A 17,851-nucleotide genomic window follows, 5' to 3' on the forward strand; every position below is an offset into this window, starting at 1 on the left:
TAGAACTAACATACAGACACATGCGTAAATATATATTTTCACTGAGCTGAGGAAGGGTTAGAAAAACGAAATTTTGACCTTGCGCTTTTTCAGAAAGTATATATTGTGTCATCCGCTGGGCCAGTTATAATTTCCAAGTCACTACATTAAAATCACTACACAGCAACTTTTAAAAAGGATAATTGTCCGAATACATTAGCATTACGTTAAGTTTTTTTTTTTTTTTTTTTTTTTTTTTTTTTTTTTTACATTCCTTGGCTGCTGTGGATCAATTCAGCACGGTGTATAATACAGATTATAAAGGAATCCAATCAGAATTGATCAGGGCAGGAATGTATAACCTTGACGAACTGCTTGTGGACGATGTATTTAGACAATTATAAAGTTTAAACTATCCGGGTAATAGCTTTTATATTTTTTGTATTCGTTATTTTTAGTACACACTCAGATACAACTTTGAAACTGTTAGTGATTTTTTTTGTGTACCAATTGACACAGGAGGTATGTCAATATGGAAGAGATAGGTCAAAATTTCCTTTTTTATCACCCTTCCTCAAGCTCAGTGACAACAATATACATTGCATGCTTTAGCGATATATATATATATATATATATATATATATATATATATATATATATATATATATATATATATATATATATATATGTATATATATATATATATGTATATATATATATATATGTATATATATATATATATATATATATATATATATATATATATATATATATATATATATATATAATTTGGTTTGTGTTTATTACTTGTTTGTAGGCACACAAACAATCATGCACATATGCGTGTGTTGTACAATTTGATAATTTGTATATGAATTTTCATAGCAAATAACTTCATATATAATTACCCTATATGTAGGGAAAATTTTTCAAATTTTCATAGGTCTAGAGTATTTTTAGCCGGCACATAACACCTCTGAATAGTCTTTTTGAGCTAGTGTAGTTTCTGAACTTTTTGTGTAACAGTTGAATCATCGGTGCGTTGAATGTAAACACTTCATTATGTTTTTTGGCAATAAGTTATTTGCATGCAAAAGTATAGTTTTTGTGTGTAGTCTTGTCATTTGATGGTGTAAGTTTGAAATAAATCATTACTGGGTTTCCTTAAATACTGGTTAAGTTCAAGGATGTAGCAGTGTTGACAGATATGGGAATTTATCCCTAGATTTGGGGATTTTGGGTGTCTGATGGGGATATTCTGTACAAATTTCTATGAAGAAGAAACAAAGACGAGTAAACCTTTATATTGTTGCAATTGGTGTCCTTGCACTTATATGAAGTATAGTAAGTAATTTCTATATGAGTAAAGCCTACAGGATCAGAAGAAAATATTTTTGTGGAAATGGGGATTTTTGGTTTGTTTTGGGGATTTTTTATCATGAGTTTTGTGGATTTTTAAACTAACCCATCTAGCAACACTGGATGTAGGATGTCAGCACACTTCTTTCCATAATCATCTAGCTATTAGTTTCACAAGGAACCTGATTGTGGTAACTTGTAAGATTGAAGGTATTTTATCTCCTAAAAATAGAAGATTTAAGGTTTTCGTTTTTAAGGCAGATGGCAGATAACAGGATCTCGTCAATTGGGACTTTTATCTGGTAAATATATGGATACTTTAATTTCTAGCCAAATACAGGAACCATATATTTTTCCTACTCGCTAATCTTGTGTTTTATGCTTTCCTGACCATGATTATTGGGGAAAACCACCTGTTCATGAGTTTTTGGACCCCCTTATATAAAGATAAGAGGGACCCCAGTGGGAAACAGGGGTTTTTTTGGGTGGGGAAATGTTATAATCGAGTGATTTGCAGCTATAATAATGGTCAGAAATGTAAAATAAAGTCAAGATAACGAGTTCGAAAAATATATGGTTCATGTAAATGGGTGAAAACAGGCCAAATCGTGATTATTTAACTTTTGAGATTTGTAAAAGGGACAGAACCTAACAAACCCACCTAACCTAACCTAGTAGTTCCCAGGTCACAGCCCCTAGCCTGGGGGCAAGCTCCTCGGACCCCCCACCCAGGTCACAACCTCTAGCCAGGGGGCAAGCCCCCCGGACCCCCCTTCATAGGTCACAACCTCTAGCCAGGGGCAAGCCTCCCGGACCCCCCCTTCCCAGGTCACAAACTAAAAGTAAATCACAAATTAATCCTTAGATTATGAAAAAGTCAATCACAAATAATTCTTACCTTATGATTGACATCGTTGCCTTTTTTTCTTATCAACCTTTACAAAAGCTTTGCTGTAGAAAATGTGCTGGCCTTTCCTAATAATTAAGTCGGAATCGGACTTTTGAGGCATTATTTCGCTGTTATTTTTTAATTTCACATGGGTAACAATAGCTTTACACTGAACAGAGAGCATATCCATCGTAATCAATTGCCGACATAAACAAAATTACTCTAAATTTCGAAATAGATCAATGTGCTTCCCTTAAGTTCCCTCTTGGAGACGTCTTGACGAGATGGTGGTTAACTTAAAACTGAAGGCGAAGGTGGGAAAAAAATGGCTGTTGTAGGACAACATCCAGGAACTTATGAAGAAGTACTTGTAAGCTGTTAATTAGTTTAAAAAAACCACCTGATATATACATCATTGTAAATGCACAGGAAGCTCCCCAAACCATGGGAAAAAACACATGCGCAATAAGTCCCCTTCAATCTCTCAGATGTAAACAATGGAGTTAAAGTGAAAAACATACTTCACATTTTAATAGACTGATACATAAGTTATTATGCCCCAGCCCCTATTAAACATGTAGAGAAAAATACCAAACTAGCCAGCACTCGTCCATTTCTTAGCGAATTCCAGTTTCGCTAGAAATTAGAGTATCATATATTTACCTTTCATCTTTAATGCCTCTTTTTCAGTTCAAAGATACCTGAAAATATGCTTTACAGCACACCCATTAGGTAATTCATTATAAACTTACCAGTTTCACTAAAGTTTACTTATTGAACATTTAGTAGTTGAATACTAGGGCAAGGATTTACCAAGGACTTTTTTTGTTATTTAGGTATGTCAGTCAAGTGTAATTAAGCTGAAAGGTTCTCTGCTCACTGTGGTGTCATTTACATTCATTGGGCTCAGTTGTTGCACAAAAACAGATCTATTCTAGGTTTCACTAATGATTCATCTATTATGCATGGCAGGGACCTTAACCTATTTCTCAACCAGGTAATGCAGAGTATTAAAGGATTCTGTACCCTCCCCTCAGGCGACTCATGTTGTACCTCCGGACGGTGGTTGGGGGTGGGTGGTGGTTGCAGCCTCCTTCATGTGCAACCTGGTGGTAGATGGCATCATCTTCTCGTGTGGAATGCTGTTGCCAGAGTTGAAAAAGTCCTTCAATGCTTCCATGACTGAAGTGTCATTGGTGAGCTCCATGCTGGGCGGTTTCTACCTCATCGTCGGTACGTTCCTTGCATGTTGAAAGCCATAGTTTTCCCTTGTTTGACATAGGATTCTGGGTTAACCCACTGATATCATTGTAATGACAATGACCGGTAATTAAACCATTAAAATTGTAATCACGATTGAATCTTCTACAGGGCCATTTGTGTCGGCTCTGGCGAATGCCTATGGCTTCCGAACCGTTTGTATCATTGGAGCCGTTATTTCTGCTTGCGCCTTTAGTCTGTCGTACTACGCAACTAGCATCTATTTCTTACAAATCTCTTTTGGAATTATTGGAGGTAAGTGAATTTTATGCTTTTGAAAAGCATTTTACTATGCTAATGAATGAATTTATAATTGCATTTTGTTGAATTTATTTACCGAACAGTATAGAGATAAAAGTCTTCAAATACTTATGCTGCTACCTAATATACTTACTAAGACTTTCTCCAACTATTTTTCCTCACAGGAACTGGTTTTGGGTTTATTTATGTACCTGCAGTTATTGCAACTGGATTTTACTTTGAGAAAAGACGTGCCCTTGCAACCGGCATAGCAGTGTGTGGCTCAGGAATAGGCACCTTTATATTTGCTCCTTTAAACAGCTACCTCATCTCCACCATTGGATGGAGAACAGCATGTCTGGTGTACGCTGGTAAGTGCAGCATATAGTGTACAGCACAAAGCAAAAGGATTAATAGTTACTGACAATTAGCAGTGGCAAGCTGTGGGACACTGCATTGTTACTCTGTGTTCTAGTGACCAAATATAGGTAAGTGTGATATGCGTTCATCTCTAGCTCACAGGGATGATAAAATCTTGTGTCCTTGAAATTTTTAGCTCACTGAGTGAGCTTTAACTTTGGACCAGCATTGTGGAATGTTACCAATGAAACCACTGAGCTGCCATGACTCGAGGCAGAAATGAAACTTGGATAGCCTTTATATTTTATATTATTTTCATTATAGTATGATTCAAAATGTGCAATCATTTATAAGGAACAAGCCTTACAGGCTAGGTACTTTTAAAACAAGCTTCCAAAAGATAAAATGCTTATTCCAGCAAAGTAAAAAATTTGAGTAAATTTAACCAAAGGATACCTCTGAATCCATGTTGCAACAAAAAATATGATATACTAGTACATTTACATTAATATATCAAAGGTAGGCCTATTTAACTATTTAGATACATGTATATTGGTACTCACTGTTGATTTATTTTTAATTGCTCACATTTTTTCTCATTCTTTTTAAATATGGACATTATTGTCTGTGGAAACTGAATAGTACGTAATGAAGCATTGCATATTTTTGTATATGCTGGAGCTTGCTTTAGATTTCTGAATCTTCAACCTGGTGTATATTGCTTGATTTTAATGTTTTGTATATTAAAAACTCTGGCAATTTTTGTAACCTTTGCAGAATTTTCATGAATTTCAAAGAATATTTTAATGCTTAACTTTGTCTGTTAACATAACAAACAAGATTAATGTATTGTTTATTACAATTTCAAACCAGTGCTCATCTGAAAAACAAATTATTTAAAGTGGGGGAACTAATAAATACTGTATTGAAAAATTAGAACTATTTTAAAATGAAGAATAAAGCCCTTCTCACAGTAATCCCTCGCCATATCGGGGTTCATCCATTGTGCCCTCAGTACATTGCGATTCATCTTTAGTGCCCATGTTACCATGTAGGTTTTTATCTGTCATATATAAATCTTTATCATGGACTTCTCATTATATTGCGAGTTTCTTCGTGCTGATATGTATTTTTTTTTGTATTTTAGTTATTTTAATGTTAAAGATAAGTAATTTTCAGGGCTAGACATGATTACTGTATGGTAAAATGATAAAGATTACAGTAAAGTATTGCATTGTATAATACATTAAATAAAATACAATAAAAGAAAATGTGGAGTGTACCGTAGGTGATACAAAAAATCGAGTAGCTCTATGAAATGAAAAGTTCGGTAAGTGGGCGGGAGAGAGGCCTTTATTTTCCAAATGATTTTGTGTATGGCTCTCTATGGGGCAGTAAAGGAGACACAACCAATCAGAGCATGCTGTTCAGTATCCTGGCCACTGATTGGGTTTACAACTGCAAGATCACTCTTTAGCTAACTGTAGCATTCAGTGCACCACATTATCCAGTTTATTTTTACACAGATTTAAGCAACATTGCTCTACAGATTTACATGTGCTGAGTGGTACTTTTTGCATTTTTCGTATAACGGTATTGTTTATTCCTTTCGAGTCCTACGATACCGGCCAAACATCCTGCACCTTCTAAGGCTTTTGGCAATGTACAAAAGCCCAACAACAAGATACTGTACAACCAAGCTTTTGGAAGATGACCACAGAGAAACATTTGCAGTTATGTGTAGAAATTGATTTGTAGTCTGAGATACTTTGAGAGACGAAGAGCAGACAATTAATGAAGAATGGTGTGATATTAAGAATATATATCAGTTAATCAGTAGTCAAGTTTTTAGACATGCAGTGGGAGAAAGCCATGTACTGTATTTCAAATGATATGTGGAATACTATAAAAAGGTGACAAACACATAAATTGATTGTTGAGAGTATCAAGGAAGTAATGAAAATTACAAGGTAGACCATGCTAAGTATTCCAGTATTGATAATGAAGTCAAAAGAAAAGCCAGGAATGACTGGAGAGAATATTTAGATGGGAAAGCAGATGAGGCTGACAAAGCTATGAATTTAAGGAGTGACTATGGTGTAAAAATCTCTTATAGAATTATTAATGAATACCACATCTATGTGGACAAAGGAGAAGCATACAGTATACTCATCCAAAAGAGAGATGGATCTGTTATGGCAACTGAGAATGAAGAAAGCCAACATTGGATGGAACACTTTAGTGAGGTCATGAGTAGGGGATATGAAGGGAATACTTTGATTGATATACCTGCAAGCTGCTGATGACCTTGATGTACCCATGAATGAATTCAGTGTGTTTGAAGTTGAAGCTATCATTTAAAAAATTCAGGATATGGAAAGCCCCTTGTTACAATGGAATAACGGCTGAGATGATACCGGCGGAAAGTGAAGTGACTCCCAGAATACTTATGAGATTATTTTGTAGAATGTGGCATGAAGAGGCAAAACCTGATGAATGGGAGTTAAGAGTGTTGGTAAAAATGGTAAATATATAGCATGCCTATTCTAAAGAGACTAGAGAGAAAGACTGATGAAAAACTGAGAGATTAAAAGCAGGATTTAGAGAAGGTAGAAGTTGTACTGACCAAATTTTCATTATGAGACATGTACAGCAATGTGTAGAATATAGAAATCCACTTTTGATGGCATTTGTAGACTTGAAAAAGCCTTTGATAGTGTGCACCCGCCAATTTTGTGGAGAGTCCTGGGTTATTATATAGTTCCTCTTAAATATGTAAATTTGATTAGGTCTTCATGAGCTTAGCAAGTGCAAAGTTAATGTTATTGAAGTCCTATCAAATGAATTTCTAGTGAACAGCAGAGTACTCCAAGAGAATGTGTTGTCACCTTTGTCGTTTATCATCCTCATGGATTTTGTAATGCGTAGAACAGTTGGCGATGACGGAGAAGGATTGGTAATAGGAAATTAGCTGACCTAGAGCATGCTGATAAAGCTGCTCTTGTTAGTAGAACACCACAGGATTTGCAATGCTTGCTTTCCAGAATGCATGAAATATTACAGGAGGTTGGGCTCAAGATGAATAGAAGAAAGACAGATGATGAGAACAGAATATGCAATGGAATATGAAATATTATTGGAAAGAGCAAGGATTAATGAGGTAGAATCATTTTTAAGTATTTAGGAACTTTGATCGCCAATACAGGGTCATTAGAATTGGAGTTTAGTGAAAGGTTGAAAAAAGTAAATCAGTCAATGGCTAGGTTAGGTAAAATTTGGAAATCAAATCGCCTAAAATTACACATAAAAATCAGGCTATACGTATTTCAGTTTAGAGAGAACTGTGTAACTGTTTGGACATGAGTCATTGTAAGACAATGAAACTATGTCCAACAGATTTAGTAGATTTGAGAACAAAGTTCTCGGAAGAATATTGGGAGTTAAATGGCAGGAGAGGATTAGAAATGAAACTATACGAGAGATTACTAGAGTGCCATATGATGAGATCGTGGTGAGGAGTAGATGGAGATGGTTTGGGCATGCTCTTCGCACTCCCCAAGAGACATTAGTTCACCAAACATTTAATTAGGCTCCACAAGGCCCTAGAAGAATTGGAAGACCCAGACCTACATGGCTGAGAACTATGAAATGGGAAGTGGGAGATGATGAGGGGAGAAGTATCGAATTAAAAGCTCAAGATAAAGACGACTGGCGAAATCTAACCGAGACCCTTTGCATCAATAGGTGTGGGAGGAGATGACGATGAAATTTATAAAGATGATCAAAATCTAGAAAAATTGTAAAAATATTGGATAAATGTATAATGTAGAGTAATGTATCTACTTAGTGGGTTTTCACCAATCGCAGAGTGGGTGAGACGTAACACCCATAGCCGAGTGATTACTGTACAGTACTCGGATTTTAGTATAGCATTTTATCTTGCCCAGTCCTTCATGTCTTGGCCCTTTTTAAAGGAATGCCTCATAAATATAAGTTTAATAATAGTATCTTAGGTTACTTAACATACAGTTTTTTACATATTTAATCATGCCTTGCTTTATGAAGATGTTTATTATTCAATGCAGGCATATCTCTGAGCTGCGCTTTCTTTGGCCTTGCATTCCGACCGCTGGAGCCCATCTCTATCGCTGATGACTTAGAACCCAAAGGAACACCCTTATTAATGAGGTAACTTCATTCACATTATATGAATATTTCTGTAGGTTCAACTTTTTTCCTTTGAAACTGAAACTGCAGTACAGTAGTCCCAAATATTCACACTAATGAGAAAATTGGTATAAAATATGAATTAATTTCACCTAATAACTTTAGGTATTTTAGAAATGCATTATATTAAAATCTGTGCCTAATATGGGTGTTGCTGTTGTACTACACATTATCATTTCAACCAAATTTCCATTGTTTATAGGATTAAACGTGCTAGAGATGAACAGCTACGGCAGTGTGCGTCTGCTCTATCTATGACATCTATGAATTCAAAATCAACAATTGATGACCAGGGTGGATATGATGTCAAGGTATAGTAATGTGTATCCCATTTTCCTTTTTTTTTTTATTGTAGAGTGTAATAGTAAATCTACTTAGCTTATATAATGACTTACTATTTTTCTGAATAACAATAGTTTGCCGTGTGAAATCAGGTAACCATTTAATCTGGCTGTTGGTCAGCTTCATGGCGAATGGCATTGGATTTTAATATTACTCTGTAAGTTTAAAATATGAATAGATTTGTAATCTTAAATTAAGAAGGTATATATTTTAGCTATGCATCAATTTTACTTTCTGTATTGCCAGCCCTATGAAGTATAACTTACCTCCTTTAGGAAGAGATCATCCCAATGTACTTTTCTTCCTGAGTTTCTTTTTTCTTTTGCAAGTGTTCTTTACTTTTAACTTTTGTGTTTTTATAGTGCGCTGATACCTTCAATCCTATGGCTCAATTAACACCCATCCTCTCTCTACAACTAAATATTATTGGCAAACCTATCAGCATTCTTCTCCATAGTTGTGTGGTTATCAGCCTTCAGTTAGTTTTTTGGCCTCATGTCTGAAATGATTTTCTCTTTCACTGCAGATATTTTCCATCTTCTCCTTGTTATGATTTGTACTAGACACTTTCCTAAAATATTTCCAATCTTGCTTAAATATGTTTTGACTATTCTGTGAAAGGGAGGGTTCATATTTAGTAAATTGTTAGACCTGCTCTATTTTGCCCATTTTCAGCATCCGTAAATGTGGCTTATTGCTTTGGAACATTTTTTTTTCTTCGTTGACCTCAAAGAAATTTACAGAGAACATTCGTGTTCTGGCTTTGCAAATTTTTGGCCAAGTCTGTAAGGGACCTCAGAAGGATCCAGGTCACTTCACATTATCTATTCTGATTATCTTGCTGCTCTACTCCTCTATGGATCAGTTTTTGTTTTTACCTTATCTCTATTAGAATGGACAGAGTGCACAAACCTCTCTTATTCTTAAGCTTTACATGAATAATTCATTTTTCAATATTTAACTTAGCCGGTGATTATAATAGCTGCAACTCTGTTGCTCGACAGAAAAACTCTACGGAAAAATTCGCCAGCGATCGCTACACAGGTAGGGGGTGTACTCAACAGCGCCATCTGTCGTTCAGATACCCAGTACTCATTGTAAACAAAGAACTCAATTTTCTCTCTGTCGGGCTACCGGCAAGACCTACTAATTCGCTGTTGCTAACTGGATTTGTTTTCACAACTATTTGGTGAAGTACACTATTCTAGTTTTGAGCTTTCGCTATGCAGGTGTTTTATCTTCATCTTAAAACTTGAACTCGTTTTGGATAGATTTAATTATGGTGACAAAGAGAGTATGGACTTTCTTTCACTTTTAAATGGCCGACCCTTCCCTTAGACGGAAGTGTGTTTAGGCTTTTAGTAATTATCTTATCACGTTATAGATTTTCCTCTATATATTTTATATCTCTCCGCCTTTATTAGGCCTCTTCGATTAACTTTCCATTTTTTATAAACATATAAAAATAAATTTTAATGCCTTGTTTATATAGACCTTTCCTGAGAGTAGGCGGTCCTAACTTGGAAACCGAAGTTAATCAACGTTGAGCCCTTTATATCGTCTTTAGCTTTTAAAGAGCTAAGGATTTAAAACTTTTTAAATGTAATATTTTATGAAAGATTTTCTTTGATAGTCTTCGTACTGTTTTCAAAGATGAACTAACGTTTAGTTTTTTATGCTACGCAGTTGTTGACGTTCAGGACGTTCAACATGCGCTCTATCGTTACGATAGAGAGAGAGTGTATCACGGTTTCACTTTGCAGTAAGAGTAAATCGATTCTGACGTTTTGTTCATTCTTTCTTAGCTTAAATGTTTTAAATTCTAATTTAAAGGAACTTTTTATTTGAAAAACCTTTCAGTTTTTTCCTTTAGTCAAATAACATGTTTTTTTTTTTGACGATATATAATTGGGCTCTTCTCTTAGGTGCGAAATCAAGAGAGAAAGAGAGAGAGAGATAGAGACGGAGGGAGAGAGAGGAGAGAAAACGTTCCGTTCAAGCGGGTAACGTTGTTCTCGTGTTACTCACGTCCCTAGTCGCTGTACGGGGAGGAAGGATAAAACGTTTTTAGGTTTTTATTCTCGTCCCCAGGCTATGTGCGGTGAGAGATTGAAAACGTAGTTATATGAACTAGTGTTTAGTCTCTTTCCCAGCCACTGATTTTTCTTTTTATCTTAAAATATGTTTTCTGTTTTTTGCTGGTATTATGAGCTTGCATTATACGACTAATTTCGCAATTACTACCTTTTAATGAAGGGTAGAATTGCGTGTTTCAGGTAGAAATAAGTGCAAAACAGAAAATCGAAGTGATAAAGTGATATGCGCAAAGTGTTACAGTGTTGCGTCCGAGGCGCAAAGTGTTACAGTGTTGCGTCCGAGGGTTCGTCTGTTCGTACCTGTCGTTCACCTAGTCCGGGACCTCTTACATGCTCCCAAGCCCATGGGAGAAGTAATGTCAAACGACTTATGGGTTCGAGAGGCCTGGACCAACGAACAGACGTTTTCCCTCTATGGTATCGGGTGTATCTTACCAAGATCTCCCCTACCATAAGACGAGAGAGACGTTGTTTCTCCTCGCCATCCGTAGGCTTTTCGCATAAGAAACCTGTCACAAGGTTTCGAAGCCCTTAAGGGAAAGTCAGTCCTTTCAGGACAGGTCCAGCGTCCTGGTTACAGCCATTAGGACAGCTCTGACCCTATGCAGTCATCGGATAACTGCTCGCCGCCTAACAAAAGCGTAACACAGACTCCGAGAGTCTTTTTAGGTAGGCAAAGTGTTGCGGTCTCAGACGTTACCCTCGTCTATTACCACAACCATTTCCGTTGATCCTTAAGGGGTTATATGGCAAAACATGCAGTATATGCTTGCCTCCCTTATGGAAGACTATTCTGCCGATTAGTCCGTTGAGTCTAGCCGTTTATCTCATCGATATCCTGGCTTTCAGCCAACCTAACATTCCTTTGTGCTTACTGTTGACGTTGGCGTAGCTTAGTCACGTCAGTCAGGTTGTTTAGAACCACACTCGATGCGGTCTCGTGTGGTTTTTCAGCCGCATTTGGACGTTAGGCCACTGGCTGATGCTCCTGTTGACGTTCAAGACGTTCACTAACAATCGGAGTTGACTTGTTTTGACGCTGTGCGTCAACCTCCGCATTCTAGAGTTGTTTTGACTGCTCAGTCTAGGCAGTCAAAGCAGTCTCGAGTGGACGCTGTGCGTCCTCACGCACCTGTTGTGGTTGACAGTTCAGTTGTTGACAGTTCACAGACTGTCAAGCAGTTACATGAGGTTGCGTTCTGGTCCGCTACTAATGCACCAGTGAGAGACTCAGCTTTTATCGGACAAGGTTCCTGTAGATGAGGAAGTTGCTGTTCTCCCTCCTACTGATATTCCCTTGAGGACTCTGTCAGATGGAGAGGAGCCTAAAGCTGCTTAGCCTCCTATGGACTTTAATTAAATCATGATGATTTTTTTTAAGGATCTTCGTCCGGATCTTTTTGTAACTGCTGCTCCTCGTTCGCCTAAACGTCAGAGCTTACACTAGGCCTAGCTACTTCGAAGCCGTTGTTTTTAAGCTAGTGCTCTCTCGCTTTCCTAGAGAGCGTTACGTTGGCTAGGCGACTGGTTTTTCACCAGGAGGAGTTTGGGGGATACAGCCTTTGCTTTCCCTTCTTTTAAACTGGTTTATAGAGCGAGAGTCTGATATGACACGAGAGAAGTTCTCGGCTTGGGAGTTCATGCCTCTGCCCAGATAGACTTCTCAATTCTGGTAGACTCTCCCTGGCGCCTAGCCAGGAGACGCTCCAAGTTGTTTACAGGTCAACTTCACAGCTGTTGTCGAGCCTTTGAAGTTTTGCTGTACTATTATGTCACGCATAACAAGGCTTTCAGGGATGGTAAACGGTTCCGCCTCAGTCGCTAACCCCGTCTGTTGCCACACCTGCTCCCGTAGACCCTAAATGGGCTTTGCTGCAAGACATGCAGTCCAAACTTGCGTCCTTGATAGAGGACTTAAATGCGGAGAAGAACCTTCTGGCCAACAACCTTCCAACCGGTCGGTTGTGCGCCCTGTTGACGCTGAGGTAACCTACTCGCGTCTGCCAGTTGAGGTGGTTCCTCCACCGATGCGACCCAGTGTGGGTTGCCAGCCGCACGTTGACGTTAAGCGACGCTCGGAGGTGGTTGTTGACGTTCAGGACGTTCAACAACCAGCAGAGGTGACTTGTTTTGACGCAGTGCGTCAACCTCAGCAACCCGGTAGGGTGTTGACTGCACAACCCAGACGGTCTAGACAGTCTCGGGTTGACGCTGTGCTTCCTCGCGCACCCATGGTTGTTGACAGTTCACAGACTGTGCAGCAGTTCCATGATATTGCGTCCGGCTCTGTCACGCATCCACCAGTGCGACCGGATTCAGCGAGCCAGACGTTGCCCACTCCGTTGCCGTTTCCTCATCAGTTTCGGATGAGGAACCCTCTGATGAGGACGTTGCTGAACAACAAGACGATCAGCCCTCAGCCCTGCTATCCATCCAGAAGATGCTGAAGAAGGAACGCTGCTCAGTCAGGCTGTGGATGAGTCTGGTAGGGACGCTGTCATCCGTGGATCAATTTGTGTCACTAGAAAAGATAAAGTCTTGTCTGACTTGGTGAAAGGACAATATCAACCTAAGAGAGGGTCTTCCCCTGGCTGTTCAGACTCCCAACCACGTTCTCTTCTCGGACGCATCGGACGTAGGCTGGGGTGCGACATTAGACGGTCGGGAATGCTCGGGAATATGGAACTCGAGTCAAAGGACAATGCATTTCAACTGCAAGGAGCTACTGGCAGTACGTCTGGCCTGGAAAAGCTTCAGGTCTCTCCTTCAAGGCAAAGTGGTGGAGGTGAACTCGGACAACACCACGGCTTTGGCGTACATCTCCAAGCAAGGAGGGACCTACTCTCTGACGTTGTACGAGATCGCAAGGGACCTCCTCACCTGGTCAAAAGGTCTAAACATATCACTAGTAACGAGGTTCATCCAAGGCAACTTGAATGTCATGGCAGATTGTCTCAGTCGGAAGGGACAAATAATTCCAACAGAATGGACCCTCCACAAGGATGTATGCAAGAGACTTTGGGCCACCTGGGGCCAGCCAACCATAGATCTCTTCGCAACCTCGATGACCAAGAGGCTCCCAATATTTTTCTCACCAATCCCGGACCCAGCAGCAGTTCATATAGATGCCTTTCTCCTAGATTGGTCACATCTAGATCTATATGCATTCCCTCCGTTCAAGATTGTCAACAAGGTACTGCAGAAGTTCGCCTCTCACGAAGGGACAAGGTTGACGCTAGTTGCTCCCCTCTGGCCCGCGAGAGAATGGTTCACCGAGGTACTTCGATGGCTAGTAGACGTTCCCAGAACACTTCCCCTAAGGGTGGACCTTCTACGTCAGCCACACGTAAAGAAGGTACACCAAGGCCTCCACGCTCTTCGTCTGACTGCCTTCAGACTATCGAAAGACTCTCGAGAGCTAGAGGCTTCTCGAAGGAGGCAGCCAGAGCGATTGCTAGAGCAAGGAGAATATCCACCCTTAGAGTCTACCAATCGAAGTGGGAAATCTTCCGAAACTGGTGCAAGTCAGTATCCGTATCCTCGACCAGTACCTCTGTAACTCAAATAGCTGACTTCCTCTTATATCTGAGGAAAGAACGATCTCTTTCAGCTCCCACTATCAAGGGTTACAGAAGCATGTTGGCATCAGTCTTCCGTCACAGAGGCTTAGATCTTTCCAACAATAAAGATCTACAGGACCTCCTTAAGTCTTTTGAGACCACGAAGGAGCGTCGTTTGGTTACACCTGGTTGGAATTTAGACGTGGTACTAAGATTCCTTATGTCAGACAGGTTCGAGCCGCTACAATTAGCCTCCCTGAAAGATCTCACCTTAAAGACTCTTTTCCTGGTATGCTTAGCCACAGCTAAAAGAGTCAGTGAGATTCATGCCTTCAGCAAGAACATCGGATTCTCATCTGAAACGGCTACATGTTCTCTACAACTTGGTTTTCTAGCCAAAAACGAGTTGCCTTCTCGACCTTGGACAAAATCGTTCGATATTCCAAGCTTATCGTATGGTTGGAAATGAACTAGAAAGAGTCTTATGCCCTGTAAGAGCTCTTAAGTTCTATTTAAAACGAACTAAACCTTTACGAGGCCCGTCTGAAGCTTTATGGTGTTCAGTTAAGAAACCATCTTTGCCTATGTCAAAGAATGCTTTATCCTATCTTATCAGACTGTTAATACGAGAAGCTCATTCCCATCTGAATGAGGAAGACCAAGCTTTGCTGAAGGTAAGGACACACGAAGTTAGAGCTGTCGCAACTTCCGTGGCCTTTAAACAAAATAGATCTCTGCGAAGTATAATCGACGCAACCTATTGGAAAAGCAAGTCAGTGTTCGCGTCTTTTTATCTTAAGGATGTCCAGTCTCTTTACGAGAACTGCTACACTCTGGGACCATTCGTAGCAGCGAGTGCAGTAGTGGGTGAGGGCTCAACCACTACAATTCCCTAATTCCATAACCTTTTTAATCTTTCTCTTGAAATGTTTTTATTGTTGTTTTTGGGTTGTCCGGAAGGCTAAGAAGCCTTTCGCATCCTAGTTGATTTGGCGGGTGGTCAAAGTCATTTCTTGAGAAGCGCCTAGATTAGAGGTTTTGATGAGGTCCTGTTGTATGGGTTGCAACCCTTGATACTTCAGCTCCTAGGGGTCGCTCAGCATCCTAAGAGGATCGCGAGGCTCCGTAAGGAAGACGTACTTAAAAAGGCAGAGTAATTGTTCAAGTCGACTTCCTTACCAGGTACCTATTTATTTTGTTTAGTTATTTTGATAACTTCTAAAATGAAATAAAAATTCTTAGCTCATATGATGTAAACATATTTTGCTGGTCTCTACCCACCCCCCTGGGTGTGAATCAGCTATTATAATCACCGGCTAAGTTAGATATTGAAAAATGTTATTTTGATAATAAAATAAATTTTTGAATATACTTACCCGGTGATTATAAATTAAAGGACCCTCCCTTCCTCCCCAATAGAGACACAGTGGACCGAGGAGAAAATTGAGTTCTTTGTTTACAATGAGTACTGGGTATCTGAACGACAGATGGCGCTGTTGAGTACACCCCCTACCTGTGTAGCGATCGCTGGCGAATTTTTCCATAGAGTTTTTCTGTCGAGCAACAGAGTTGCAGCTATTATAATCACCGGGTAAGTATATTCAAAAATTTATTTTATTATCAAAATAACATATTTCCCTTCCCTATATGTTCCTGCTCCTTGTCCTTCTGTAGCCATTCTTCGTCAAAATCCCTTTTTAGGATGAAGTTAAAATATTTGGCTTGTACTCAACTTTTCAATCAGTTTATGAAATTTTTGTCACACCATATCTTGGTTGTAGACCATATTGTAGTAGAGTTATGGTGTCATGGCAATTTTTTATTTTTTTTTTTTTTTCAAATTATGATGTCCATAACACAAAAATAAGACTACAATTAGTATAAGGAACTAATAAAAAGGGCAGTAGTTGTAGTGAATGACACCTCGTAGTAACAGGGGATTTTGAGGAGGGAGAAGTCTAATTGGAAAGGGACCTCTGGTAGTGGTATCATTCGCCCCAGTTTTAATACTGACACCCTTTAGGGGTGAGCGAACTGGATATATTTCTAGCATTCCTTGCAACTTTTTTCCCTGGTATATTTAGCAGTATTTATACCTTTGAAATGGTGCTTTAAGGAGCATTTCACTGGGCGACACAGGTTCCTCGCCCCGAAATAGATTTTTCCTTCGTCAAAATCCCTTTTTTAGGTTATAATCACGAATGACCTTCATGCAGACTCTGGTATATTTTAAGAGAGAAACATGTTCTGTATATAAGATATTTCAGGGCCATGTCAAAGGCATCTGATTCTGGTTCTTAGATCTCATCCCATCCTTTCTGGATTCTTTAGGATGCATTGTGTAACCATCTCAATAGAGTGGTAATTCTGAATCTGGTGAAGGTTTCTGATTTATCTTTTAATTTTAAGGAAAGGAAAATACCCATTCCCCCCCCCCAAAAAAAACTCCCAAAACCATGGGATTCATCTATTGGTTAATCTAGGTTCATTATTCCTTTTTTTGGTGTACTTTGTCATGTGTAATTGTAAAAATCTCAAGATTGAGACAACTGGCGAAATCTAACCGAGGCCCTTAGTGTCAGTAGGAGGAGATGATGATGAATTGTAATTAAATGTGATATACTGTATGTGCTACTTAATGGTTATTTTGGAGCTCATTTTGCATAGAGGATGAACACAGTTGAAGAAAGCACTTCTATGGCCTTAATAATAGGTATTCTGTAAACTTCCAAACATTACAAGAGGATCCTGATTCTTAGTAACATCTCATTTGCAAAGCTGAAAAATATTTGTGGAATGGTAACTGGTATTTGTAGCTTATTACATGTTTTATCAAAGGCTGTATAAATGTCTCTAGACAATATAAAATCTGACTTAATTATAAGTGCTACATAGTTATCTAGAGATTAACTAGAAAGGTTATTAACATAACATTTTCAACCTTTTTTTTTTCATCCAGTATAAGTGCTATATTGTTAGCTAGAGATTAATTAGAAAGGTTATTGGCATAACATTTTCAACCTTTTTTTTGTTCTTTGTCATCGTTAATAGTAGAGCATAGATAGATAATGTTCAATAAGAGATAAAATCTTTTTCAGGGAAATGGCGTTCTTGCTCGAACCTTAATAGAACGCCATGGTGGCGGTTCACACAAGAGATATAGTTTTCCTGGCATTGTGGTTAGTGGACCTGACACTATTCATGAAGAAACTGAAACTTCTCTTATAGGTAAGTTTCTTGGCTTTTTATTCTCATGTTCAACCTACTGTATTTTGATCAAAATGATTGGCGTAGAATTACATAAAGGTATGTTTCTTTTAGGAATGTATTCTACAGTGGCTTCTAATGTTCCATTTCACTTAAAGATCTGTAAAAAATAGAATAGTTTAGGAAAATGTTGATATTTAATAGTATTTTAAATTTTTTGTCTCTAAAAAATACATTTTAGGATATGCTGGAGAGTTCTGTTCATAGATAATGTTATCATCAGCAGAAGTGATATGCAGATGATAGAAGTGTTCATTGTATATTAGTTTTAT

General features: G+C 38.5%; 1 protein-coding gene across 5 annotated transcripts in view; it reads left to right on the forward strand.

The window, feature by feature from the left end:
* The window catches only part of LOC137638637 (monocarboxylate transporter 14-like), a 121,260-nt gene that overhangs the window by 71,125 nt on the left and 32,284 nt on the right, over positions 1–17,851 (forward strand). For 4 of the 5 annotated variants that reach the window (XM_068370896.1, XM_068370894.1, XM_068370893.1 and 1 more), the window contains exons 3-8: positions 3,265–3,460; positions 3,599–3,742; positions 3,913–4,098; positions 8,173–8,275; positions 8,517–8,625; positions 17,411–17,540. In XM_068370896.1, coding sequence (XP_068226997.1) covers positions 3,265–3,460; positions 3,599–3,742; positions 3,913–4,098; positions 8,173–8,275; positions 8,517–8,625; positions 17,411–17,540 — 868 coding nt within the window. Of the gene's footprint in view, positions 1–1,446; positions 1,549–3,264; positions 3,461–3,598; positions 3,743–3,912; positions 4,099–8,172; positions 8,276–8,516; positions 8,626–17,410; positions 17,541–17,851 lie in introns of those variants that run through there. The other variant, XM_068370897.1, reaches the window with a different exon arrangement.

The sequence above is a fragment of the Palaemon carinicauda genome, chromosome 3 (genome assembly GCF_036898095.1).
Source record: "Palaemon carinicauda isolate YSFRI2023 chromosome 3, ASM3689809v2, whole genome shotgun sequence".
Classification (NCBI taxonomy): domain Eukaryota; kingdom Metazoa; phylum Arthropoda; class Malacostraca; order Decapoda; family Palaemonidae; genus Palaemon; species Palaemon carinicauda.